This window comes from Mustela nigripes, chromosome 3 (genome assembly GCF_022355385.1).
Source record: "Mustela nigripes isolate SB6536 chromosome 3, MUSNIG.SB6536, whole genome shotgun sequence".
NCBI classification, from domain to species: Eukaryota; Metazoa; Chordata; class Mammalia; order Carnivora; family Mustelidae; genus Mustela; species Mustela nigripes.
In genome coordinates, this window is record NC_081559.1 from 40,739,738 (window position 1) to 40,766,078 (window position 26,341).

At 43.4% G+C, this 26,341-nt stretch overlaps 1 protein-coding gene across 3 annotated transcripts in view; it reads left to right on the forward strand.

Annotated features, from left to right (window-relative positions):
* Positions 1-26,341, forward strand: part of SPP2 (secreted phosphoprotein 2) — a 32,025-nt gene that overhangs the window by 952 nt on the left and 4,732 nt on the right. The window contains exons 1-9 of one of the 3 annotated variants that reach the window (XM_059393768.1): positions 4,041-4,123; positions 5,771-5,872; positions 10,392-10,577; positions 10,668-10,792; positions 14,708-14,830; positions 15,935-16,042; positions 20,679-20,733; positions 22,513-22,560; positions 25,012-25,109. In XM_059393768.1, the coding sequence (XP_059249751.1) occupies positions 10,496-10,577; positions 10,668-10,792; positions 14,708-14,830; positions 15,935-16,042; positions 20,679-20,733; positions 22,513-22,560; positions 25,012-25,082 (612 nt within the window). In that variant the 5' untranslated portion in view covers positions 4,041-4,123; positions 5,771-5,872; positions 10,392-10,495 and the 3' untranslated portion in view covers positions 25,083-25,109. Of the gene's footprint in view, positions 1-4,040; positions 4,124-5,770; positions 5,873-10,391; positions 10,578-10,667; positions 10,793-14,707; positions 14,831-15,934; positions 16,043-20,678; positions 20,734-22,512; positions 22,561-25,011; positions 25,110-26,341 lie in introns of those variants that run through there. The other 2 variants (XM_059393767.1, XM_059393769.1) reach the window with 2 other exon arrangements.

The window sequence follows — 26,341 nt, forward strand, 5'->3', positions numbered from 1 at the left end:
CGGCACACACACACTCTGTCTGACCCTCCTTGTTTCCCTTGCCCCCTCTCTCTGCAGTGGCCATGCCAGACCCCCACCATCCTCACTAGCCTCTGGCTCCCCTGCCTCCATCTCCTTCTTGGCAAACAGCCTTGCACATACTCCCCCATCCCCATGGGTTCTCACTCAACCTTCCTCCTCCAGATTTAGAGACCTCCCTGAACCCAGACCCAGGGTTTTCTCCTCTTCCCCACTGCCACCCAGGCCATGGCCTTCATCTTCTCCACATCAGTCCTCCCTCGTTCCCCTCGGTGCACCTCAGGTTAAATGTGGGCCACAGCTCCCCACTTTCATTTAACCTCTTTCCTTCTCAAGGGACTGTCTCTCATTGGAAGTATTTCCATCTGCTCAAACCTTTCCTATTCTCAAAAAGCTAAGCCTCTGCTCCCCATCTTTCCATCGACCTTCCTGTCCCTTTCTTTCATGGTCTGGGTTGTCACAGATGTCCCGTGTTCATGGCCTCCATTTCTTTCCCTCCCACTCAGGCATCAGCTCTCCTACACAAATACCTCTTCCCAAGATCACCAGTGAGTCCAGCGCCTTCACAGTCCTCTTACCCTGAATCTCAGCAGATTTGACACTGCTGATGGTTTCCGTCTTCCTTTTTCTCCTCTTCTCTTGGCTTTCTGGAAACCACCGTCTGTGAGTTTTCTTCATACCTCTGATGGCACATTCCCAGTTGCCTTTGGAACTCCTTCTATGTGCTTTGTCTATCAATGATGACATTCTTACGGCTCTGTCTTGGGCTTTCTCCTCGTGCCACTCTGGGGCCTCTCGTTCATGCTCACAATTTCAGTTACTGTCTACATGGTGTCAGGTTCTGGATTTGTAACGTCCAGCCCAGGTCTCCCACCTGGGATCCATGTCTGCTTACCCAATGGCCGTGCTGCCTCTCCGCTCACACTGTCCAGTGTTTCCACCAGCCATGTCAGGTGGAAATCCTGGGGTCCTCCTGGGTGCCCTCTCTCCTCTCACTTCATACCCTGGCAGTGGCACCCCAAATGTCTCTGAAATCTAACCACTCTCTCCTTCTCCACTGCTACTAGCCCCATCCCAACCCCAGCAATTGACTCCAACTCTCCCTGTTCACTATGCATTATGCACTTCCTCTAGACTCCACAGCTGGGCCAAAGTGCCCTCCTCAATGGGAAAACCTGATCATGCGACCCTCTTGTTTAAAGCTCTTAAGCAGCTTCTTGATGCTCTGAGGATAATGACCTTGAGGCGCTTCATGCTCTGGTACTATTTACCTTTCTAGCCTCGTCTGACTCATGCTCCCCCTCCCTGAGCTCTGCCCCCTCAGTTCCTCACAGGACACCCCAGAGAGAGGCAGTGGTTGCTATGAATAAGGGGTCTGGGGCAATGGGCCTGTGGTGGGGAAGCCATGTGTTTTCCCTACTCAGAGATGACCTGCTCTCTGCTGCTGGGTGTGTGCTCATTCTACACCTTCTGCCTGGGACTCTCTCTTCCTTGCTTCATCGGTTCCAGCACAGCCTTCATCCCTCATCCAAAGCTCAGACTCTCTGGTGACACATGTTCAGAGGATGCCATGCTCTGCTGCTAGGTGCCCCCAAGCCGCCTCTGATGTTCTTTGTCACTACAGTCATTTTGTGTGTACTTACGGGATCTTGGATGAATACTCATCTCCCCACCCACCACAGTGTAAGCTCCCCAAGGTCAGGAACTATGTCAGGTTTGCTTCCCGATGTATAACCAGTGAGCCGTGCAGTGCCTGGCATATGACTGTTGGCGAATGTTCGGTCTGTGAGCGAATGCCTAGGTCAGGTGCTTCCTGGGAGGCACTCGTCGCTGGTTTCCTATGTCTCTGCACATCTGCCTTTGTTGTGGACAATTTGTTTCAGGGTTTTCATATGATGAACAGCCTTGAAAGATTGAGACAAGGTCTCTCTTCAAGACCAAGGACAGGTTTGCTAACTTTCTGATAAGAAGGTAACGTCTTCCTCTGGGAGAAAGGGCTGGCACCCTACTGTCTGCGAGGAAAGATCTGGGTTCTCTAGAACAGGAATCCTACAGCATGGTTGGTTGTATATGTGGGTAGAGTCTGGCTCTTCTTCATCGCCCAGGCGGACCCGGAGCTCAGGTAACCAACACGAACCATGCGGGTCCCCTGACTGCTGCTGTCACTGACAGGCTGCCCGTCATCTCTGACACGGGAGTGTTGGGTCTTCTTCCAGCTTCCATGTCCATCCCTGGCTGGGTGAAATCTCAGTCAGACCTTTCACAGTTCTTGATATAAATTAGACTATTTTATTCATTCTGCATGTTTCTTGGACTTTGGTGTCAAGATGTGGGAAAACGAAGCATGAGAACATCATGAGCCCAGGCCCTTTTCGGGCTTCCAAGAGACAAACCACATCCCGGGATCACTGCTGACCAAAGTGGAGGCTTTGGTGACCAAGTTTCTTCTTTCCTCTCATAGTTGTATGTTCTCTTTTTTCTTCTTCTGATGTGTACCCCTTCTGATTTTACCCCTCCGAGTTCTTTCATCTCTGCTCTATTCCCTTTCAAGTGGGTAAGCTAGTTTCTTGCACAGGGTTTGCAAAATCGTAGTGGGGTTTTCTAAAGGGGGAAAACGTTGCAGGTTCTGGAAAGGATGGTGGGAAAAGCCCTGGTTCAGAAGTTAGGGGACATAACTTTTAGATCTGTTCCCATGTAACTAGTTATGTGAGATGGAGCAGGTCCTGAAACTCTGGCTTCCTTATCTGAGCTCACGCATGCATTCGTTCATTCGTGCCCTCATTCATTCTACAATCACTTTTTAAATTATTTGACATAGAGGCGCCTGGGTGGCTCAGTGGGTTAAGCCTCTACCTTCGGCTCAGGTGGTGATCTTGGGGTCCTGGGATTGAGTCCCACATCAGGTTCTCTGCTGAGCAGGGAGACCGCTTCCGCCTGCCTCTCTGCCTACTTGTGATCTCTCTCTGTCAAATAAATAAATAAAATAAAATAAATAAATTATTTGAAATAAATGACACCATTGCTTCCTTCAAAGCACTCACACTCTAATGAGACAGAAGAGAGAATTCAAGTTCCTAATGGGATGTGAAAAGCATGATAACAGAGGAGGTCCTGGGCACCCACTGCAGGGACCACATGGGCGGGCAGAGCAGCAAGAAGGAATCACAGTGAACTGTGCAGGCAGCTGGGGTCTCCCCCGAGTCTTGTGGGGCAAGTGCTTGGCCAGGAAGAAGGTCAAGAAGAAGGTTTCGGTCAAAGGAAGAAGGAAGTCCCAACAATTCCTGTTGAGCCTTGACTAACCAGGCTGTGCTTCTACCAATAGATGGCTCTAAGCCTCCAATGGTGTTCCTGGGGAGAGTCTTTATCACCCCCAGGGCCGTGAAAAGTGTACCTGCCAGAAGGCAGCAGGACAACACACTGAACTCTCCCATTAATCCTACCATCTAGGCCCCGTCATCTTGTCTGCCCAAAGGGGGTGGAATCAGTATCCCTCAGGGGGTGGTTGTGGGATGTGAGTGCTCAGCAGGGTCCTGGCACATGGCAAACATCCAAGCAACTGCGTCAAAACCAGGGGAACACTTTGAAAATTATTCATGACTTTGTTTTTGCCTCTTTGAGAACATGACCTTCTCCCTACTTGGCCCAGGATCTCCATCTGCCTGGGCTGGGAGGAGGGAGCAGCTATGAGAAAGAGAATCCTGCAGGGGGGGGGGAACTAGAGGTAATTCTCCGTTTCCAACTGGCATAATAGGATTAGGCTGCAAGACGTCAGGCTTGAGAAGCCTCAAGCTTGAGGTGGATTTATAGATTCTTTATTCCTTTACCTTGGTCTTCTCCCCCAACTCTTTATCATAGTCGTCCAAAGGAAGACAGGGCAGTGCAAGGCATCTGGCCAGAAGATGCCAGACTCTCATCATTATTTACATCCATGCGAGTCAATGAAAAGAGCTGAGAAAACCTCAGCCCCCAGGGGCTGGCTGCCCTTCCAGAAGCCTGCAGGAGGACAGAGCCATGCTAGTTCCCAACGAGCTCCCGCTCCCCATGTTCTTCAAACAAGCATATGCTTGGGGGAAATGATTGGTCTGAAAATAGCCACATCTTACAGGTAGGAAAAAATATTTACTATCTCTTATTAATCGCAGAAAGGCACAAAGCAATCCCAAGATTTTGGAAGCATCAGGGAAGCTTTTCGATAAATCCTTGGAGGGCATTCAGAGATGGAGCCTGCAAACACGTCCGCTGATTTACATTTTTAAAAGGACAGAGTGTTGTTTTAGAATTCTCTGGATTCCTGTCTCTTAGAAACGCTGTTGGGCTCGCAAGGGGTTAGCACAGGATTAGACATGGTGACTGGAAGTATAAAAGTCTGCAAATTATCCTTCCTTTGGGGGTTATTGAGTTCTGTAGTTTGCTTTGCTCTTAAATGGTGCTTATTTGCTGCTTGTGGAAATGGAAACAGACACAGGATTTGTTCCAGGTCTGAGCACACGGAGTCGAGGGGCAAAGACACCAATAAGGCATCTCATTGTGTTCCTCGCTTTTTTCGTGAGAGGATGACATGTGGTGTTGTGCATTCAACAGATAAAGAGACGATTGCTATCAAATATTTGAGGCATTTCCTCCCACTCTTGAAATTTGACATTTAATTTCTTTCCCTTCCAAAATAATATTTGACATATTTTAAAAAGCCAAAAAGTGCCATGAGGCTTAGAGTGAAAAATAACAGTCTGTGCCTAACAAGGAATGGCGACAAACCCTTGAAAGTCTTTTGCCTGTTTGTTCTACTTTTTTACGTGTATATTTCTAAATAATAGACTTGTACTCCTATTTGTAGATTTTTCAATTCCTGGGACTTCCTACTGTGGAAGATGAAGATTCCTTTTTTTAATGTCCCCTTCCCACCCACACCTCCATGCAATAAACATTTCCCAGAGGTGCCGCCAACCATGGCTGTTCAGTGCTCATGTGATCATGACTATTTCTGCATGTTTCACAGCAACGCAGCATGTCCTTTTGTCGTTGCCACGGTTGCTCTGTGTCATCTATTTGGGAGTCTACCTTCAGGTGGACTTTTGAATAGAGGGGATGTCATGTGACTGACCTGGCCAACAAGCTTCAGAGCATTTAATAGCTGATGTGAAATTCTCCAGGGCTCTCTTTGCATTGGGCATTGCTAATTACCCATGTTCTAGAGGATGATTGTTCTATCCATCCGGGTCTTTTGTGACTGTGATGAAGAACATCCCTTTTTTAACTGGCAGAGAGCATATAGCATAAGCAAAAGATAAGGTTTGATTGTTTTAAGCTACTGTGGTTTGGAGGTTGATGTTGTTTATCACACTGTAACCAAAGTTTTCTTAACTGAGTTCTTTCCTGAACAAATATTTATTTTTCCTGGAAATAGCAATGCATCATTTAAAAAGAGTTGCTTAATTTTCTCCATACCAATCAGAAATACAACTCAAAGTCTACACAAAGTGGGGCGCCTGGGTGGCTCAGTGGGTTAAGGCCTCTATCCTCGGCTCAGGTCGTGATCCCAGGGTTGTGGGATCGAACCCCGCATCGGGGCTCTCTGCTCAGCAGGGAGCCTGCTTCCTCCTCTCTCTCTGCCTGTCTCTCTGCCTACTTGTGATCTCTGTCTTTCAAATAAATAAATAAAATCTTAAAAAAAATAGTCTACATGAAGGGTCTGAATCTCTTCTCAGAATTCTTTACCAGAGACTCTATTAATATTATCCTTTCTCTATTCAAGGATGACCCTCTAGCCTCCTGCACAATTGTCTTCCTGGTGGTTCTCATCACCTCTCTGCTGTGGAGCGTAAATCCCCAGTGACTTGTGTTTGGTCCATGAGATGTAAGTAGTAATGTTGTGTGTGACCTTTGGAAAGTGTGTTAAGAAGAGGCTCATCTTTCTCTTTCCTGCTTCAAGCTGCATGGAATAGAATGTGATGGCTGGAGCTCTGGCTGCCATTTTGGACCATAATGCTAGGATATCCTGAAGGAGTCCAGATTCCTAATAATTGTGGAACCTCCAGACAAGCACTGGGCTGCCTATCATCACACTTAATTTTTTAATGTGAAAAATAAACTTAAATATCATTTAATATGGGGTTGAATTTCTGGTCACATGAGGTTGAAGCTGATTCCTTGTACTTAGCTAATTCCTTTGTTTTGGTGAAGAACATCCTCTTATATGTTGTGGTTTGGTTAAGAAATAGAAGTGACTGTACACCCTAAGTATGAGGGGATTTATACATAAAAAGAAACTGCTAAATCATTCCTTCACAGCTTTTATCAAAATTCATTCCAAATGGATTAAATAATTAAAATGTAAAATGGGAAATTGTAATATATAGGTAAATAATTATGACTTTAATCTGAAGGCTTTCTAAAAATGATGCTAGTAAAAACTAAAAACAAGTTGAGTGAGGTTTAAAAGAAAAATAAAATCTTTCATAGGACATATCATACCAAAACTAAAATATATGAAAATTTTATAGGAAACCATAATTAAAATACAGGGCTACTGATCAGAGTTTCTTTCCTTTCATCAGGGTTTCTCAATGTTGGCATGACAGACGTTTTGGACTGGATAACTCTTTGTTATTGGGAGGGGTGTCTGTCCTGCTCATTGTAGGATGTTCAGCAACATCTCTGGGTACTAGATGCCCGGTAGAGTCCTCTGCCCTAGTTTTTGACAACCCAAAGTATCTCTGGACATTGCCACATGCCCTTGAGGAGCAAACTCAGCCCCAGCTGAGACCTGTAGCTCTACATGGTAGTTCTCACATTTGAGCATGTGTCCACACCACATAGAGCATGTGTAAAATACAGACAGCTGAGTCTTCTCCCTAGAATTTCTGACGTAATAGGTCTGGGGTGGGGGGCGTTGAGAATTTCCTTTTTTAGAAAGTTCCCTGGTGGTGCTGAAGAAGTTGACCTGGGGAACACACTTTGAGAATTGCAAGTAATCACATCATCCCCTAAAGTATGAAAGCAGCAATAATATTGACATTTCCAGGACACAGAAATGTTATGGTCATAGGTAGTCAAGGTACGTCTTGACAGTGGAGTTCAGGAGTTGAGAAACCATGTTCTTACATGAGATTGCAAGATGGAGGCAAAAGATGTGATTTATGGATCAGATGATTTGGTTTACATTTGCTCTAAACTTAGTGATTTTTCTTAAGTTTAATATCACTAGAGAGATGACCAAAATGAAAGAAACAATGATAAAGATGATAGCAATGGATCTTAGTCTGTGATGCAGGTGCCCATCCATCTTTACTAAAACTTTTCCCAATTGCTTGTTAAGCTTCCCGTGATAAATTTTTTGCAAATGTCCAGGGGCTGTGTAAAACAAACAAACAAAAAAACTTTGCAACATTTTTCACTTATAGCTACATCACATTTAATAGTTCACCTAAATAATTTTTGTTGGAATAGCAAAAAACTGCTGGAATTTATGCTGTATACCTTTTGCCAGATAGGCAAAAAAAAACCCCAAAAACAAAAAACAAAAAAACAAAAAAAATCATGATGGTCTGAATGTCAACAGATGGCTTATACATATTCCAGGTTTACCAGACATGACGCAGTTTTAGACCATCGCTTTTGAGCACCAACTGCATGCCCTGTGTCTTATTACAGCCATGTGAACCCACACCCGCAACGATCTATCTCATGCCAGCAAGCTACAGACAAAGCCAATAGCCCTGTGCTGGCAACATTATTTTATTGTTGTCTCCTTAATCTCCTCTATTCTTTTGCAATTACTTTTATTAGTATTGCTCATTTAATGAGACCTTGGAGTTTGGAGCCAGATGTGCCGTTAGTTAAATCTGGAAGACTCTAATGGAATTGAGTTCAAACCAGGTTAAGAGTAAGAGAATTACAAATCTCTTAGCATACTGCTTTGTGAACTTTGGCACCCCAGAAATTAGTGTAGGCTCCAAACGGGAAGACCCGAATTAAGGTTCAGAGACCACGTGGGCTCCTAGCTGACATGTGGTGTGGAACAAACAAGACAGGGCACGCTCCCTGTCTCACGGAGACTGTAGTCTTCTGGAGGTGAAGGACAGTAAGAGGCAAGCAAGCAAGACCACCAGGCATCGTGATAACTTGTGGGAAGGGAGGAAGCAGAAATGACGTGGAGGGGTGCTTAGGAAAGCTCTCTGAGGAAGTGATAGTTAAGCTGATGCCCGGATGATGGGAAGGAGCTGACTCAGGGAAAGCAAGAGGAATGTCATCACTGTTTGTTAGAAGGAATAGAGTATTCGAGTTGTGGGATCCAAGTTGTTTTGTGCCCCCAAGGAACTGTGGGGACACCTGTATGACCGGAGACTATAGGGGCAAGTCAGGTGGCCACTTCTGAGGCTAGAAGCTACTAGACCCAGAGATGTTGCATGGGGCAAATGGAAATTGGACCCTGAGAATATATAGGTTTTTTTTTTTTTTTTTTTTTTTAAATAACCTCTGTGGCAATGTGCTGATGAATAAGTCCTGTAGAAAAAGTGTCTTTGGGATCAGAGCTGTAAATATTCATGATCCCACCAGTCTGTGATGTCATCAGAGGCATGATTTTGACCCTTTGTACAAAGGGTGGGCAAGACAGAGGCAATATTTTGATTAATCGAATTGCCTTACATGGAAATATTAATTTCATACTTGATACCACACTTCCAGTAGGGCACAGTGGTAGCAGTAAATCTACCTGATGTCGCCTCTTCATCCTTCCTGTCAGTAACAATGGCTGGCCTGCCTCTGACCAACATCTTGTCCCACACTGTGTCCCTGATCAATGCCTACAGTCCCCTTCCCAGAGGTCTCTGCTCTGCTTTGTCTTCCTGGCCTAGGTCCCCTCCTCCCCTGTGGGTGCTTCTGCTTCTGTCAAGGTCAAGTTCAGACAGACACCCACCTGGGAGTGAGGTCAGTAGGAGTGAGTGAACTGCCAAGAACTCTTACAGCAATGGATGCTTCTCTTGCTGGCTCTCATATTTGCCTTGTGTAAGCAGGAGCTAGATCATTCATTCACTTAAGTTATTCTCTGGACCTGTTGCCTTATACATAACAGATACGAGAAAGTATGTATTGAATTCCATTCTTACTAGCAGTTACCACTTATTGAGCGATTAATTGGTCAAGGGATCTTCCAAGTGTTAGTGATTTAATCCTTATGTGATGGTCAATTTTAGGAGGAAAATTGACTGTGGTGCCCAGATACTAGGTCAAACACTTTTCTGGATGCTTCTCCAAATATATTTTCAAATGAGATTAACATTTTAATCAACAGACTTTGAGTAAAGCAGATAGTCTCTATAACGGGGGTGGGCCTTGTCCAATCAGGTGAAGGCATCAATAGACAGAAACTGACCTTCCCTGAGCAAGAAGGAATTGTGTCAGCAGATTGCCTTTGCATTACACTGAATGCTCCTTGGGTCTTCTGCCTGCTGGACCATCTTGCAGATTCTAGACTTGCCATTCTCCACCACTGTGTGAGCCAATTCCTTAACACATCTCTCTCTCTCTCTCTCTGTGTCTCCCTTTGTGGTCTGTTTGTCTCTCTAGACACCCTGTTGGTTCTGTTTCTCTGGGGAACCCCAATAAGTAACACACTTTATATTTTACTATCTATGCCCATTTTAGAGATGAGGAGGTTGAGGCAATAAGCACAGTGCCTGAAGGCAGACACTTGATGAGTGTGAAGCCAAGATTCCAGGCTAGGTCTTTCTGAGCCACAGCACCTTTCTTGAAGGTCTTCCTTCAAGTTCTGCTTCTCCTGCAGAACTTGAAGGAAGAGAACACAGGGACCTGCTGATAACACACACTATTTACTATAAATCCTCTCTCCTTTTTAGTATTCTCCAGGTACACTGGGATCTTATAGCACATGAGAATCGTGCAAATTTTCCTTTAGCAGAGAAGGCTGGTCAATAGCTATGTATGCGGTACGTGCGTTTCACCTATTTAGGCCCTATATATGCAATCCTCTCATTTACAGTCATAATTTCCAAAAACATCTTGAAATAACACACAATTTCCACACACAGTCAACTACAGGATCTTCAGGAACACAAGAGAGAACTAAACTGACATCAGTTTAAAATTCACGGTTTTGCCAAAAATAAGATTATATCTCCCCTCCCTTACAAAAAAGCAATTACAATAAAGAGAAATAAGCAGTACATGTGGATGAAATTAAAATAGAGAAAAACAAACAGTGCACACAGAGTCCCGAGCCTCTTGATGTCTCTCGCCGTGGGCTAAAGTCCCATCTTGAGGTCAAAACTTCAAAAGTAGCCTCAAACTGGAACCTTTCCATAGGAAGAGCCAGCAGTGAATATTGACCTCAGGATCAATTGTTTCTGTTTAAGCTGCAGACTGCTCCAGTTGGAGACAGCAAGCCAGGCCCCAGCTGAAAAAGAGCTGTTCGTCACCCCCAAACACATAAGAACAATCTCGCTGCTTCTCAATTAAAATGATTCTTCCCAGAACAGAGAAGGTGGTGATGAAGATATTGATCTTGTTTGTGCTTGGGATGAACTACCCATCTTGTGCAGGTAAGGAACTCGAAGACACAGGTCCCCTTCCCCAAACGCTGTGGCCCCCGTGCCTCGTCTCACTATGTCCCTGTGTGCTCGTGGGTCCAGGTTTCCCGGTGTACAACTATGACTCGTCCTCCTTGAGGGAAGCCCTCCGTGCGTCTGTGGCAAAAGTGAATTCCCAATCTCTGAGCCCGTATTTGTTTCGGGCATTCAGAAGCTCCGTAAAAAGAGTAAGTGCATTTACATCTTCTTGATTCCTTTTAATATGTGCTGCTTTCTGCTATTTATTTATTTTTTGTCTGTTGGGTAAACTTTGAACATTTTTCCAGGTTTAAAAGATAATAGCTAGTCCTCTCTTTCATACTGTTTTTGGACAGAGGAAGAATTTAATAACAGTTATTGTCCTAAGGCCTCATAGCCCGTTTGAATGCAGGATTCTTCTGGGGTGTCTTCTCTCTGGCCTGGTTTCCCATTTCCAGATGTTGCACTGCATGTGTCCTGCTCTGCTTCTGTATCCACAGCCTCCATGGTTCCTCTGGAGATGTTTTAGTAAGAACTGCTCGTTTATGAGAAAGGAGACTTTCTCGATTTTAGCAGTCCTGCTCCTTGTACTTGGAGGCAATAACTTCTGGCTTTTAAGCCCAAGAAATCCCAACTTCCTTTGTCAATTTGGTGATGGTTTGTTTCCTGTTAGCTTAGGGAAATGGGGAAATGTGAATTTTCTTGGGCTTCCAGTGACTCGGTTTGTGATTGGCAAAGAAAGAAATGCAGAAATTCACTTCCAAGGAAATGAGGAGCCTGGACAGAGAGTTACCTTTCCCTCCTCTGTCCGCAGGTGACTTCACGGCTTACTCACTGTCCAGGCATGGGAGGAGCAGAAATTCCCCCAGGGTAGTGGGTGCTAAGATGGGAGAAGAAGCAATAGAACGTGTGTGTGTGTGTGTGTGTGTGTGTGTGTGAGAGAGAGAGAGAGAGAGAGAGAGAGAGCGAGAGAGAGATTTGGAGGGAGAGGGAGAAGGCGAATGAGTGAGTGAGAGAGATTTATCATAAAGAATTGGCTTATACTATATGGAGGTTTGGTAAATCCAAAATCTTTAGGGTCGGCTGATGGGTTGGAGACCCAGGAAAGAACCAACACTGCAGTTCATATCTGAAGGCAGTCTGCTGGCAGAATCCCTTTTTGCTCAGGAAAAGGACTGTCTGTTCTATCCAGGCCTTCAACTGATTACATGGGGCCCGCCGACATTAAGGAGGATGATCTGCTTTACTCAAACCTACTATATTAAAATATTAGTCCTGGGGTACCTGGGTGGCTCAGTGGTTAAGTGTCTGCCTTCAGCACATCCCACGGTCTTGGGATCAAGTCCCACATTAGGCTCGTTGCTCAGTGGGGAGTGTGGTTCTCCCTCTGCCTCCCCCTTCCCTGTCTCTCATGAATAAATAAATAAAATCTTTAAAAAAATAAAATGTTGGTCCCATCCAAAAAACACCTTCACAGAAATATCCAGTGTTTCACCAAATATCTCAGCATCATGGCCCAGTCAAGTGGATACATAAAATTAACCATTATAATTACCAAAAGGAATTGCTATTGGTTTTTTATTGCTCGGATATTTTTGTTTCTTTTTGGAATAAAAAGCCAAGATGTGCTCAAAGTTTAGAAAATATAATAAGAAAGAAGAAACCGAAAATACTATCTATTATCCATTCCTCTGAGACACCCACTATGAACGTGTAGGAGAAGGCCTTTTTTGATCCTTTTCATATATTGGTATAAAACATATTTTTAAAAAGTAAAACAGGAGCATTGTGAAATAGCAATTCCAAAATACCACGATTTACCTCAGCAAGGATGCTGGATTTGGGATTTTCTCTAGTTGATTCTTTATTATCAAACATTGAAGTTGTCCCACCTTTTTCAAACAACACAAAGTAGAAATTAATGGGTTGAAAGTGAGTTTGGATGAAAAAGCAAAACCATTAGGCTTTTTTCCTTATTCTTAAAAGAGTGCTTAAAGATGCAAAGAAAGGTTGCAAATTTATCTCATAGTTCAATAAAATTATCTGCACTCAAAAAAAATCCCACATTTTCATCTTTTTAACTCAGCCTTTGTGTCGTCAGTTTGTTTTCATTGGATTGCTTTAAGGGAATTGCCGGAGCACAATCTGGATGGAGAGACCCAACAATACACTCCAGTAGGAGAGGGCTTTATTATTTTTTTATAAGGTTCAGATTTAATATCTAATATTTTAAAATTATGCATAAATTCAGTAATAAATATTGTCGAAGCTGAATTTTTAGTCTCATTTGTTTTCAGAAAACTTTACTTCTTTGAGCACTCTTTGTCCACTGTTAGACAGAGATGTGAAGGTCCCCCATCCCAGGCTTGGAGTTTGTCTTTTATTTCCAAACACAGTGTTCTAGCTGTGCCCATCCTTCCCAATGCATGAGTGGTCAGGGCACTCACAGAGGGTTCTCCCTACCCTCTCCTCACTGGGAAGTTGGTTGAATGTGTGAGGACTCAGCCTTGTCAAGGTGGGCTCTAGGACTGAAAAGGACTAGAGTTTTGGAGTCTGAGGGTATGGTTGGGTACTGGGTCATGGCAGCTCCCAACTGGCCTCCCTGCCACCATCTTGTCTCTGCCCCAGTGTGGTCTCTTTGCAGTACCCATAGTGATTTACATCTTAGTTCTTAAATTCTGAGAAGTCCCCATTGCAATGAGAATGACATCTATACACCGTCCCATGGGTGACAAGATCATAAATTATGTGACACAAGCTGTCTCTCAAACATCATAGTGTATGGTTCTCCTCTTGTTCATTTTTCTCCAGCAAAAACAGCTGGGCTTATTCTGCCCCAGGACATTGGCCTTGCTTTTTCCACACAGGACAGGCTCTTTCCCATTCTATAAGCCTTGGAAGGATTTCTCCGGCACTTTCTCTACAGTAGCTACTTTCTCCTCCCTACCCCCATTACCACGCTGTTTGTTCCTTCGTAACACCAAAACCTTCTAGAATGACCTTACTAACTTCTTTTTAAGGTGTTTACTCTGTGGCTGTATGTAATCTAAGCTGGAATCTAAGCTGCGCAGGGTCTCCCCTACTTTGTCTTTGGGGCTGGACACACTGTGGGTGATCTTTAAGTCATGGGATTTCTGTGTCATCAGAGCATCACACATTTGTCACGATGTCTGGAAGTTTCCCCCCCCATATCCCACCCTTGGTGTAAAGGAATAGACAATTGTGAGAACTCATTCATGGACCACCGCTGATCAAGCAGGAAGCAGGATGGGGGAGTACTATAGGGCAGTAGAGCAGAGATGTATTTACAACTTCATTTCTTATTTCAGGGATTATTAAGAAATTATGGGTCATTCTTTTAGGAAAATGACCCTTAAAAATACAGTTGGTTTTCATTATTTGTCGCAGTTGTGTTCTATAAAGTCACCATGCACACTAAATTAGTACCTGCTGAACCACTGCTCCTGTTCTAATGCCTATGTCCTCTCCATGTGGCACACCCAAACCTTCTAGTGCTTCGGAGCATGGACAGCACTCTGAGACTACACATGGGGGCCATGTGAAACAGCAAAATCACCAAGAAAAAAACCCCACAAAAATGAGAATAACACAGTCCAAAATAAACCATAAAATTGACACTTGTCTACAGTATGACAGCTGAAGCTAGAAGGCAGAGCTCTGCCTTGTTTGGTCTCAGTAGGGAATGTGTGCATGGGGAAATTCAAGTTCTTTGGCACTCAGTGCCTGTCCATGGATGACTGCAAAGAGTCCCTGAACATTGACTTCGGGGATTATGATATATTTTGGTGAGGAGGCACATTTGCAAAAAAGGAATCTCTGAATCATGAGGATCAACTATAAATTAAGTCATTAGAAGTAACATTGACCTTGTAGTTCAGACACCTAAGTTCTGGTTCCTTTTTTTTAAAAGAAGTGTTATATGCCTTTGGAAAAGCGCTTCTGGTCCCAGACTGTGGGGGTGGAACTGGGGGATTGCTAAAACCACTTAACAGCTTTCCCAGGGAAAGAGTCTAACTTTTCCTCATTGTGCAGGAAGAAATATTTGTAGCATCGTAAACTTCAGAAGCTCCCCAAGGCAAGCTGATACTCTGTTTTTTGTGAAGGTCAACGTTCTGGATGAGGACAGCTTGAACATGGACCTAGAGTTTGGCATTTGGGAGACAACATGCAGGAGAGATTCTGGAGAAGACCCTGCTACGTGTGACTTCCAAAGGGGCTACTATGCGGTAAGTTTGGCAGGAAACGCCGTATCCCAGAAATTAGCAGGACAGAGCACCTCACTTCTTCCATGACCTGGAGCTGTTTCAAGTCATAAGGAGAGCTTGGCCCCTGCCTGGCATCCAGCCCCACTGGGAGGCATCAACTGTATCCATACTGAGTTCCCCGGGGTCGGGGTGGTGTGGCTTGGTGGTTGAGGACTGGAGTCCGTGGTCTTGAGTGATCCTGGCAAATTATTCCCTGTTGCCTCAGTTTCCTGTCTCTTGGAATGGGTAGAAAGATGGTTCCAGGCAAAGTGAATACAAAGAGGCCAACCCCAAAGGCAAATTCCAGAGATGTTTCCAATTCCATTTTAAATGAATCGAAAACACCCACTGTGTTATTGGAGTGAGTTGCATTATTTTGTAGTTGACTACTGTGTGGTATCTGTCCTCCTCCTCCTCACTGACTTGGGCTCCATGGGGTCAGGATCATGGTGTGTTCAGTTTTGTTTCCCTGGCAACCAGAGCATGGCCCCATACTTTCTTTAACACCCATGGGCAAGGGTCTGGTGGATAAGGTTAGCGCTAACACTTGCTCTCCTGGGTTTTGGTGTTCAGATGTATGAATTCTCCGGTTTTGTTACTTTATGAGTTTGTTACTTGATGAGTTACTTTGTGTCAGGGTCCCTTCACAACAGTGTAAATTCTGAAAAGGAAATCATTTGTTTTGTTGTTTCATGGGAATTTTCTCTGTAACTGTTTTATGAAGGACTCAAACCCATGTGTCACCGTGTCTGTTCCTAACAGAATCTCACATCAAAGAAGAGAACAAAGTCCTTTGTGTTCTTCCCACTTCCTTTTGTTTCACTGGGAAACTTCCGGGCAGCCCAATCGGTGCTCCTGGAGGGAATGTTTGCTCTCCCAGGGGACTCCTGATACACCAATGCCTAACAGATCTTTAAATGTTTCATTTGTTTCTGCTTCAGTCTGAGAAGGTTTCATTTTAGAAACATGAAATGCCTCTCTGAATTCTTCCTTTCTGTTTGCCTTACAGCATCACCCGAGCTCTCACAGAGGTCCTAACCTGTTCTGTGAGCTGCTGAGGACTGAACTCAGTGTTTTCTTTTGCAGTCTCCAGCTATTTGCAGAAGCACGGTGCGGATGTCTGCCGAACAGGTGCAGGGCGTGTGGGTTCGCTGCCACTGGTCCTCCAGCTCTGAGTCTAACAGCAGTGAAGAGGTAGGACCAGGGGCTTCGTGTCCTCTGGAACAGCACCTAGTAGGGTCCGTGTGAGTCTGTGACAAGCAGACCAGTGTGATAGAGTCATGGGAACATCACCAGGCAGAGGGGAGTACAGCTCTGCTGGCTGGAGTCTTCCCTACACCAACCTTCTTCCTCTCTCGCTCCCTCTTCCACTCTGTCTTTATTTCCCAGACATTTGGAAACAGAGAGCTTAAAGCAACAGTTGACAAATCTTAAAAGTTTGAGATCTGAGTATGTAGCTCCCTGACCCTGGTTTCGTGGAGGGAAGGGAAGGGGCATTTTTGTCAGACGAGAGTTCAAAATCATTCAGCAGCTCTGCAGTCTAGGTCAGGGCACTTAACTCCATGATGTGCCACTTCTTCTTGGTGAGATGCCAAGAGTAAAAGCCACCTGATAACGTAGGGAGAACTGAGTAAGTTGGTAGACAAGAAAGATCTGATCCAGCATCTGGTCCACAAGAGAGGCTTGGTGAATGGCAGGACATGGCTTTCCCCACCCCGAATGTGTTGAAATTGACTTGCCATCATTCTGTAAAATTAACAATCTGTCAATTTATGACTTGAACATATATTACATATTTATTCATCTATCTGCTTATTAACTGCTTTCCTTACTAGAATGTATGTCTCCTGAAGGTGAGGAGTGTTGGTTTTTGAGGGTGTAGGACAATGTTTGTCACAGGGTAGAAGTCTAGTAAACGCTTATTGAATGAAGACAAAAGAATGGAGGAAGAGAGGGTAAAAAACATGATATGTGGAGGAAACCTCTTGACTCCAACTAGGCATGAAAACATAATTGTTACATTATTTATTCAAGATGGGATAACATTTTCGACTGGTATTTTAAAATATTTGTACTGGGGTACAGCTGGATCTGTTTAATGACAACATTTCTCTACTCAGTTTCTTAAGATTTCATTCTGTAGGTGAGAATAACATTAGAAGAGTAAAGAAAATTCAGCTTCAAGGATTATACATTAAAGTTAATGATCCCATATTATGAATATACTCATACCATAAATATTTTGCGTGGAAGTCCCTTGTGGGATTAGGATGAGAGGAAGCTAATGGCTAGGCGCGCCTATGACAGGAGACAGTTTGACAGGTGCAGGAGGACTAAGCCCAGGTGCTAGGACGCTCTCCACAGAAATGTTCAGTTGCACACTGGTACCTTTGAGGATTAATCCACAGGTGGTTTCTGGGCTTTCCATGGAGCCATGACTTCAGGATCTAGTTCCTGGGTATTAGGGAAAGTATGAAGGACCTCCTTTTCTAGACTCCACTGAAGCATCTGAGAAGTCAGGTGTGTTCATGCTGACACACTCGCACGCTTGTGTCCTGGCTAATCCAGAAACGAAAAGGAACAAGCACAGTGTTTCACAAACATTTTGTTCATATTGAATTGCGGGGGGACGGGGGGGGGGTTGTCCATTCAGCAGGAGCGACCCTGACTACCAGGCCAGCATGTGGGAGCACATGTCAGGAGGACAGAAGCTCATCTGGGCACAGGAGAGCTTCCCTGGGGGACTTGATGGGCTCATCAAGAACTTTCATCAGGACAGAGGGGACAGTTATGGAGTGGAGCAAGGAAAAGCAATTCTAAGCGTGAGGGGATCATGAAGGAATTCCCTGAGGCATGAGAAGCTGGTTGGGTTGGAATGGACAGAAATCATTATGACTGTAATGAACAAAATACAGGACAGAGGCATAAGGGTTGATCTGGAGAGGAAGTCAGGATGGACCTCAGGGGTCACGTCTAGGATCTTTGGCTTCACCCTAATGGCAATGGGCCTGTTAGCTAAGAGCTCTAGGAGGCCGGCAGGACAGGTGAGAGGGAATGCTAGTGGATGCCAGGAGTTAATAGTGGATGTTGAAAATTGATTTTAATTCATTCTATGACCTTTAACAAATTGAAGTGAATTCAGTAACCCCCCCCCCATCATATAACCCCTCTTCCATCTCTGATTTAGGAAGTTGATTCTGATTGCACAGCTCACAAATCTGTTGCAGCTTTCTCATTGCATAGTGAGGACTATACACTTTTCTTCCAATCCAAGTTTTGTAAGAAGACTCTGACATAAGTTACATTGGCCCTTGAAACACACAATATTTTAAAATAAACTCTCAGATGGATGTTCCTCAAAGATTAGGAAATTATAAAGAACTGTGAACAAATTAAAAAAAAAGAATTCCTTAAATTAAAGAATGCTGTAATTTAAAGGAAGAAGAAGAAAGCAGATGGAGATTTCAAGTAATTCCTGGAAACTCTGAAATAGATTTCTTATATGAAAGAGAAAAAAAAAAAAAAAAGAAAAGAAAACAGCTGTTAACCATTTTCATTGAAGTAAGCAGTGATCTTATAAACATAAAAGAGAATAGACTAGAATGAATTTAGTCATCAAAGAAGTAAATCATTGCTGGAAGTAGGAAATAGAAGAAATAAAACCAAAATAAAAAAACCTGGAGTAATGAAAATGAAGATCATTTGAAAAACATATGTAGGTTCTAGAAAAATTTCCAGGGAAAGCAACATAATGTGAACAAAGGTGTAACTCATGGAGAAAAAGACTGAAAATCCAAAATATGAGGAATAAGGACTTCGGTAAAATGGAAAATCTCTTGTAAGGATATAATGTGAGAAATTACTGGATGTACGAAGCTTGGATTTTCCCCTTACAGGATTTTTAAAAGGATAAAAGTTGTAAGGAAATTTGAGGAAATAAATTTCTAAGTTTGCTAATATGCTTCTCTCCTTCCCCAAATACATATTTATGTTGCGGCAAGGTTCCATTATTTGTGTTAATTTTGAAAGTGAAAAAGAGAGAGGATAAAGGGCTCTGGACAGGACAGGATCCCGCAGCCAAACACTTCTTGGTTTCGTCCCCGTCTAGAGTGCGATGCTAAGACCTTTAGGTTGATCAGTGAACTTGACACTTGAGAAACTCTGGTTTGGAGTACATGGGATGAGATTTGGCTAAGCCTTCAGCTGAGAGACCTAGAAACAGTCCAAAGGGAGAAACGGAGGAAGAAGAACTAATATGGAATTCTGAGCTCAGGGAAGGGGAGGGGACAGGCATTTGATTTACTTACTGTGTTCCATTTCCAATGATAGAACTTTAACTACAAATTGCCTAAGCCCCAGTGGGCTAAGTCCCTGGATCACATTCCCAGAAAGGACCCGAAAGAGTTGGCCTCATGGATAGTTAATTTAGGAGCATTAAACACCACCTGTGCCACTTTTCTTTCTCCCCGTCCCTCCCCCTTCCCCACCACTCCCCGTCTGCCCTAACCCACCCCATCCTTTCTCTTCTCCCTCTTTTACTGAAGATGAACTTTTCCCTTGTATCAGGAAGCAGGGTCACAATGTGCTCCACATTCAGATCCCCTAAACTTAGGAGGAAAAGGGAACTTTTCTCTCTAGGTCCACGGGTGATGCCTCTTGACATGACCTTTTTGGCCTGGCTTTGGTTATGTGTCCCCCCCCCCCCGCCCCACACCCCAAAATTACACTTTTATTGAGTTACAATCTATATAGTATACAACTCACCCTTACAATGTGTTCAGTTCAGGGGTTTTTAGTATATTCATAAGGTGGTACAACCTGCATCAGTATCTAAATCACCTCGAAAAGAAACCTTGTCTGCATGTGCCTCCATTCTGTGTTCCCCATTCCCCCAGCTCCCAGCAACCACTCATCTACAGTGGTCTGGGTCTACAGATTTGCCTGTTCTGGACATTTCGATATAAATGGAATTATGTATCCTTTTGTGACTGGCTTATCTCACTAAGTATCATGCTCATATTACCTGTTATAGGGTGTATCAGAACTTTGTTCCTTTTTAGTGTTGAATAAGATGGTTTGTATGGATATACTGCATTTGATCCAGCCTTTTACCTGTTGATCAACATTTGGGTTACTTCCACTTTTTGGCTATTATAAATAATGATTCAATGAGTATTCGTGTGTGGTTTTGTGTGGACATATGTTACGTGGGCTTTCAGTGGCTTCCTGAAGACGACTTGTGTAAGCCTTTTCCAGTCTGAACACATGGGAACTTCATAGACAGGAAACCTCCACATCTGACCTAAATGTAGTCTCTTTGCAAGTCCACATAAAATGTTCCGTCTTAGGGCACCTGCATGGCTTAGCCGTTAAGCTTCTGAATTCGGCTCAGGTCATGAACCCAGAGTCCTGGGATCAAGCCCTGCATTGGGTTCCCTGCTCAGCAGGGACCCTGCTTCTCCCTTTCCCATTCCCCCTGCTTGTGTTCCCTCTGTTGCTGTCACTCTCTCTTGTCAAAAAAAATAAATAAAAATCTTAAAAAAAAAAAAAGTTTCTGTCTTGCTGGTCCCCAATTTTTGGGAACACATTCTGATTCCAGTGGAAAACTTTTTGGAAAATTTAAACTTCACTTAAGTTTCTCTTCCCATGTGCTTCCTTAGACACACATGTTTTACACCACATGAAGTTATTTAATAAAATATGTTGCCTTATTTCATTAATACTTAATGATGTAATGCATTAAAGTTCTCCAGATAATATTTGCATTTTTTACAGTGTCTCCTTCTTTTCTTTCATGTGTTGATATATCCCAATGCCTACATTGACTTAGATGTTTTTGGGGGACATACTGGGATCCTCTAAATGGAGAAACAACTACCTACTTGGTAAGTTAAGATCTGTTCTTTTTAATGATTTTTTTTTCTTGAAACAACTTCATATTGAAACTCTGTTAGTGAGTCATTTAAAACTGGAAACATTGAAGGACACTTGGGTGGCTCAGTAGATTAAGTGTCTGCCTTCGGCTCAGGTCATGATCCCAAGATTCTGGGGCGGGGTGGTGTCCCTGCTCAGCATGGAGACTGCTTCTCCCACTGCCTGCCATTTCCCCTGCTTGTGCTTGCTCCTGTTTCTCTCTCTGACCTAAATAAATAAATAAATAAATAAATCTTAAAAGATTTATGGAAGCATCGATACATAATGATACATAACCTTCGAACAGTTACACTAATTCCAGAAAATGACCATTCTCTTTTATTTTAGTACCTATTTTTTACTTTCTTTTTTTAAAAATTTCAGTTAGCCAATGTATAGTACATCATTTCTTTTTGATGTAGGGTTCAATGATTCATTAGTTGCATATAACACCCAGTGCTCATCACATTAATGCCCATCATCCCGTTACCCCATCCCTCCACCCACCTGCCCTTCCACAGCCCTAGTTTGTTTCCCAGAGTCACAAGTCTTTCTCTGTGTCTCTCTCTCTTCCATTGTCTCTCTCTGCTTGACTTACTTCACTCAGCATAATCCCCTCCAGTTCCATCCATGTTGATGCAAATGGTAGGTATTCATCCTTTCTGAGGGTTGAGTAATATTCCATTGTATATACGAATCGCATCTTCTTTATCCATTCATCTGCTGAAGGACATCTTGGCTCCTTCCTCAGTTTGGCTATTGTGGACATTGCTGCTATGTACAGTAGGGTTCATGTGCTCCTTCTTCTCACTACATCTGTATCTTTGGGGAAAATACCCAGTAGTGCAATTGCTAGGTCATAGGGATTTCTATTTTTAACTTCTTGAGGAACCTTCATACTGTTTTCCAGAGTGGCTATACCAGCTTGCATTCCCACCAACAGTATAAGAGAGTTCCCCTTTCTCCACATCCTTGCCAATATTTATTGTATCCTGTCTTGTTAATTTTAGCCATTCTGACTGATGTGAGGTGCTATCTTATTGTGGTTTTGATTTGTATATCCCTGATGACAAGAGACGTGGAACATTTTTCATGTGTCTGTTGACCATTTGTATGTCTTCTATGGGGAAGTGTTTTTTCATGTCTTCTGCTCATTTCTTGACTGGATTATTTGTTTTTGTTCCTTTCTTACAATTAGGCAATAAAGACACAACTTACCATTTAGGTATCCCTGTATATTTATACAGAGATTTTCTGTACATGATTCAATCTGATGGCCCCATGTGTCAAATAAACAGGGCAGATGTTGGATTAAACCTTAAGAGGGTCCCCTAACTCAAACATGCTATTTCGTCCTGGGTGCACAGCCCAACTTACAGGGCCCAGGTGTGCAATAATGTGTGGCTGGACGGTCTAGACTGAAGCCCACCTAGTTGATTAAGGTCTAATTCTGTTATCCTCCTGCCATGTGATGAAAGCTGGTCATCCCTTCAAGTGGCTTGTTTGGGAGGAGAGAGGGCTTTCCTTTCTTTCATTTTTGTGTGGCCTCGCATTTGAAGTGGGATGGGAATCGGGAGCCATTTTTACTTTCCTGAGGTTTTCCCCCACTAGTGCTGATGGCAGCAAAACTATTTGGTGGTCTTCCACTGCTTCCTTGCTTAAGAGGTGTATTTGGGGCATCAATAATAAAATCATGGAACATCCTGGAAGTGAAGAGAGGGACCTTGCCTTATGACTGTTCTGTATTACAGGTCTCATTTCTGACAGATCCAGAAGTGAATTTTATGAACGGTCACTTGGTAAGTGGTCCTACTTTCTTCCATATGACACCAACAGATGCTTTTTGGATCAAGCCAGGCTCTGCTGAAACCATTTCATAGTAGATTAACCTCTGAAGTATGAGCTATTTTAAATGAAAATGAAGAGAACAGTACTGCATAAACTTGGTTTGCAAATCACTAAAAAGGCAAACTTGAGGCATCGTGACTTGCTTAAATGTTAGCAGGAATCAAAATAGCAAATTGGGCTGAGGATATCAGCAGTGACCTTTCCTCCTGCTTCACTTTGGGGGCATTTTCTAAAAAAGCTTAAATTCTCTTGATCCCCTCTTTGCCCTCCACCCTCATTGGTATGGTATTTTGGGGCCAGCAGGTAACATTAGTGCTAATATAGTTCCTCCCTTTTACAGATCAGCTTCCCTCTCATTTAATTTTCAGAATAGATCTGTGAACCAGGTGTCTTATGACCTGCTTCTGTAGAAGAGATGAACAATGACTCTTGGTGCTAATAGTACGTGCAAGGCACTTAGCTCCGTGCTAATTGCTTGACACAGCTTTCTCTTCACAACCATCCTATGAGGCAACACTATGTGCCTTCCCATTTTGGAGCTGAGAAAACTGAGGCTTAGTGAGTTTCTGTAGTGTGTCCAAGGCTATATGGCCAACGTGGAACTTGGATCCAGGTAGTGAGTGGCAGAGACAGGACTTTGGTACAGACCTGTCAGACTCTTCCAGCTTTTGTTTTTGCCAATGCTGTTTTCCAGAAAAGTTGTGAATTTCATCATATTTTGGAGTTCTTCATTAAAATGAATAGACAATGAATTCTGGAACACTGAAAAGAAATTAAATTAAATTTAATTTTAAAAATGAATAACACAGATACTAATATTTCATTGGGCTCAATGTTTGATCCTCACTAGGCATACTGAATTTATTTCAAGTGGTAGGGCTTATAATCTGAGGCTTGGTTTATTTCCTTTTTATTTTTTAATTTATTTTTAAAAAGATTTTATTTATTTATCTGAGAGAGAGAGAGAGAGATTGGCCAAGAGCAGGGTGAGGATGGAGAGAGAGACTTAAGGAGACTCCCCGCTGAGCATGGAGCCCAATGTGGGGCTGGGTCTTACTGCCCTGAGATCGTGACCTGAGTCAAAACCAAGAGTCAAATACTTAACTGACTGAGCCACCAGGCACCCCCTGAGACTTAATTTAAAGAAAAGTTTTAGACAACCTCCCAGTTTTTGCTTTGGGAGAACATCAGTTATTTGAACAGTGTGACCATTGCAGAGGACATTTTTTGAACACTTTTTTTGGGGCATTGCCTTCAGAATCTATGACACATTCTTTTGAATTGCTATAGTTGTGGAAAATATTTGTCCTTGGATTTGATTTTGGAAATAGCCAAAATAAATGTGATTAATCAGATTAACAACCAACTTAAGTGCATTAGTTACATATTGCTGTGTGTCAGATTATCCCCAAACTAAGCAGCTTAAAACAACAAATATTTGTTATATTATAGTTTCTGAAGGTCAGGAACCCCCAGGCACCTTGGTTGAGTGGTTCTGATTCAGAGTCTCTAACAAGCTTGAGATAAGATGTTATCTGGGGCTGCAATCTCATTTGAAGGCTGGACTGGGTCTGAAAGATCCACTTCCGAGATCATTCATGTGTTTGTTGGCAGGCCTCAGCTCTGCATGTGCTCTTGGACTGAGGGTTTCAGTTTCACCCTCTGTGGACCTTTCCATAGGCTTGCCTGAATGCCCTCAAAATATGACAGCTGGCTTCTCCCAGAGACAATGATGAGAGAGAGAGAGAGAGAGAGAGGGAGCAAGTCACAGAACATCCGAGATAGAAGACACAGGATTTTGTGACCTAATTTTGGAATTTGTGTGTATTTTATTAGTCACACAGACCAGCCTTGGTCCAGTGTCAGAGAGAACTATCTAAGGGTGAATACCAGGAAGCCATCATGGAGGCTGGCTATTGCATTGGGAAAATGTCATTTGGGACCAAAAATATTTTATGACTGTAAGTTAATGTGACTGATCCTTTTTATGTGGCTCATAAGATAATTCCAGAGCTGAATCTTAAAAAACCTTTTTGGGCCTTAGGAACATCACAGATGCAGCTATGCAGTCATCTCAGAGACTTCTATGAAGATAACAATTTAATTTATTCCACCAAATGTGTGTGACAAGCACTGAGCTGATCTCATGGAGGACTTATAGTAGTGCCTGGAACAGATTACACAGAGAGAAAAATAAGCATGGGTTCAGCTGTGACACCACGCAGGGGAAAGGAAGGACGAGCCAAGAAAGGAAGACAGAGCTGTCCTGTTCTTGGACATCTCTCAGCAGTGTGGGTCTGGTTATGCTCGTCACACCTCTTCCCACTGTTTATAGTCGTGGGGTCCATGTTGTCTCAGACCTTGGTGTGAATGACAGAGCCTATATGTCCTTCCATCTGCAGAGAGCCCGAGAGGGATCTTTCCTCCTGGGAATCGAGGGTACCGGAACAGGTGGCACAGACTTCAAGAATAAACACTGGCTTTGAGTAATAGCTTCAAGGTAAGGGGGCATTGTTAAAAATGTGTATTTAAAAATAGAAGCTGCTTGGAGAGATTGCCTTAACACTGTTGTCCTCATGCCCTCAAATGTCTTATTCTGTCATTCAGCTCTCATCTTCGCTCACCTTCCCACCACCTGGTCTCCTCTCAGACTCTGTCCCTTAGTCATGTCTCCCATCCCACAAACCTTGAGCTTTCTCCTGTGGCTTTTGTATTTGTCACCATTAACATGATCAAGTGTCCAGTTGAAGAGCAAACAGAAAGACGGGCAGAACAGTCACTCCTTTGATGCTCCCCCATCCCAGTGACTGCCCTCCTTCCTCCTTATATGCTGAGCTTCTCCACACATTTGTGGTCCTTGGCTGCTGCTCCCCCCCCCCACCCATTCACGGTCTGCTTTTTGCACCCTGGGCTTTCAGCCCTCCGGTCCAAGAAACTGGATCTGCCTTCTTTTCCTTGATCAATAATTTAAATACTGGTGACCACTTGTAGTTATCTCCTTAGCCCACCCTCTCCTCCTTCCATAGATTGCTTTGTCATATCTTCCACCTGCTGACTTCATCAATGATCTGCAATTCCGTCTAAGCACACATCTCTTACCATGCTCTGTCCTGGATGAAGTTGGTAGGGGCATCTGTATCCTCCTGGAACCTATCCGGTGCCCTCTTCAACTGCCTTCCTTAATTCAGGCTGTTTTCATCCACCTTATTTCCTCAAGCTCAAAATTTTAGAGCGTCATTGACCCTTCTTTCCCCTTTCTCTTCTCCTGACATCCACAGGGGTCCAGTCTTATGAATCATGGCCACACATTCTCCCTGGCATTGGCCACTCATGTCATTACTGTCACCACTGACCAGTGCCTGCATCTTTGCACCAGGTCCTGACCTCATGCTGTTCACCTTACATGCGGTCCTCAAGCTTATCCCGAAACAGAAGAGTCAGATTCTTTCCATATTAACCCCTTAGTGTTCACTTCACTTGGGGATAAAGCAGAGGTATGCAAAATGCAGACACTAAGCCAAAAGGAAGAATAGCCTATTCCACTAGTGTGGTGGGGAGCTGAAGACTGAGCCTGGGTATACCAAACCCACACTGAGTATCACCAAGTATATAAATTTTCAGTTACTAGGGATTGGAGCAGATGTAACTAAGTCTTTCTAAAGGTTTCCATGTAGTAAGGGGACATCAGGAAGGGCACACTTGAAAAGAATCTTCAGATGCAATTATAGACAT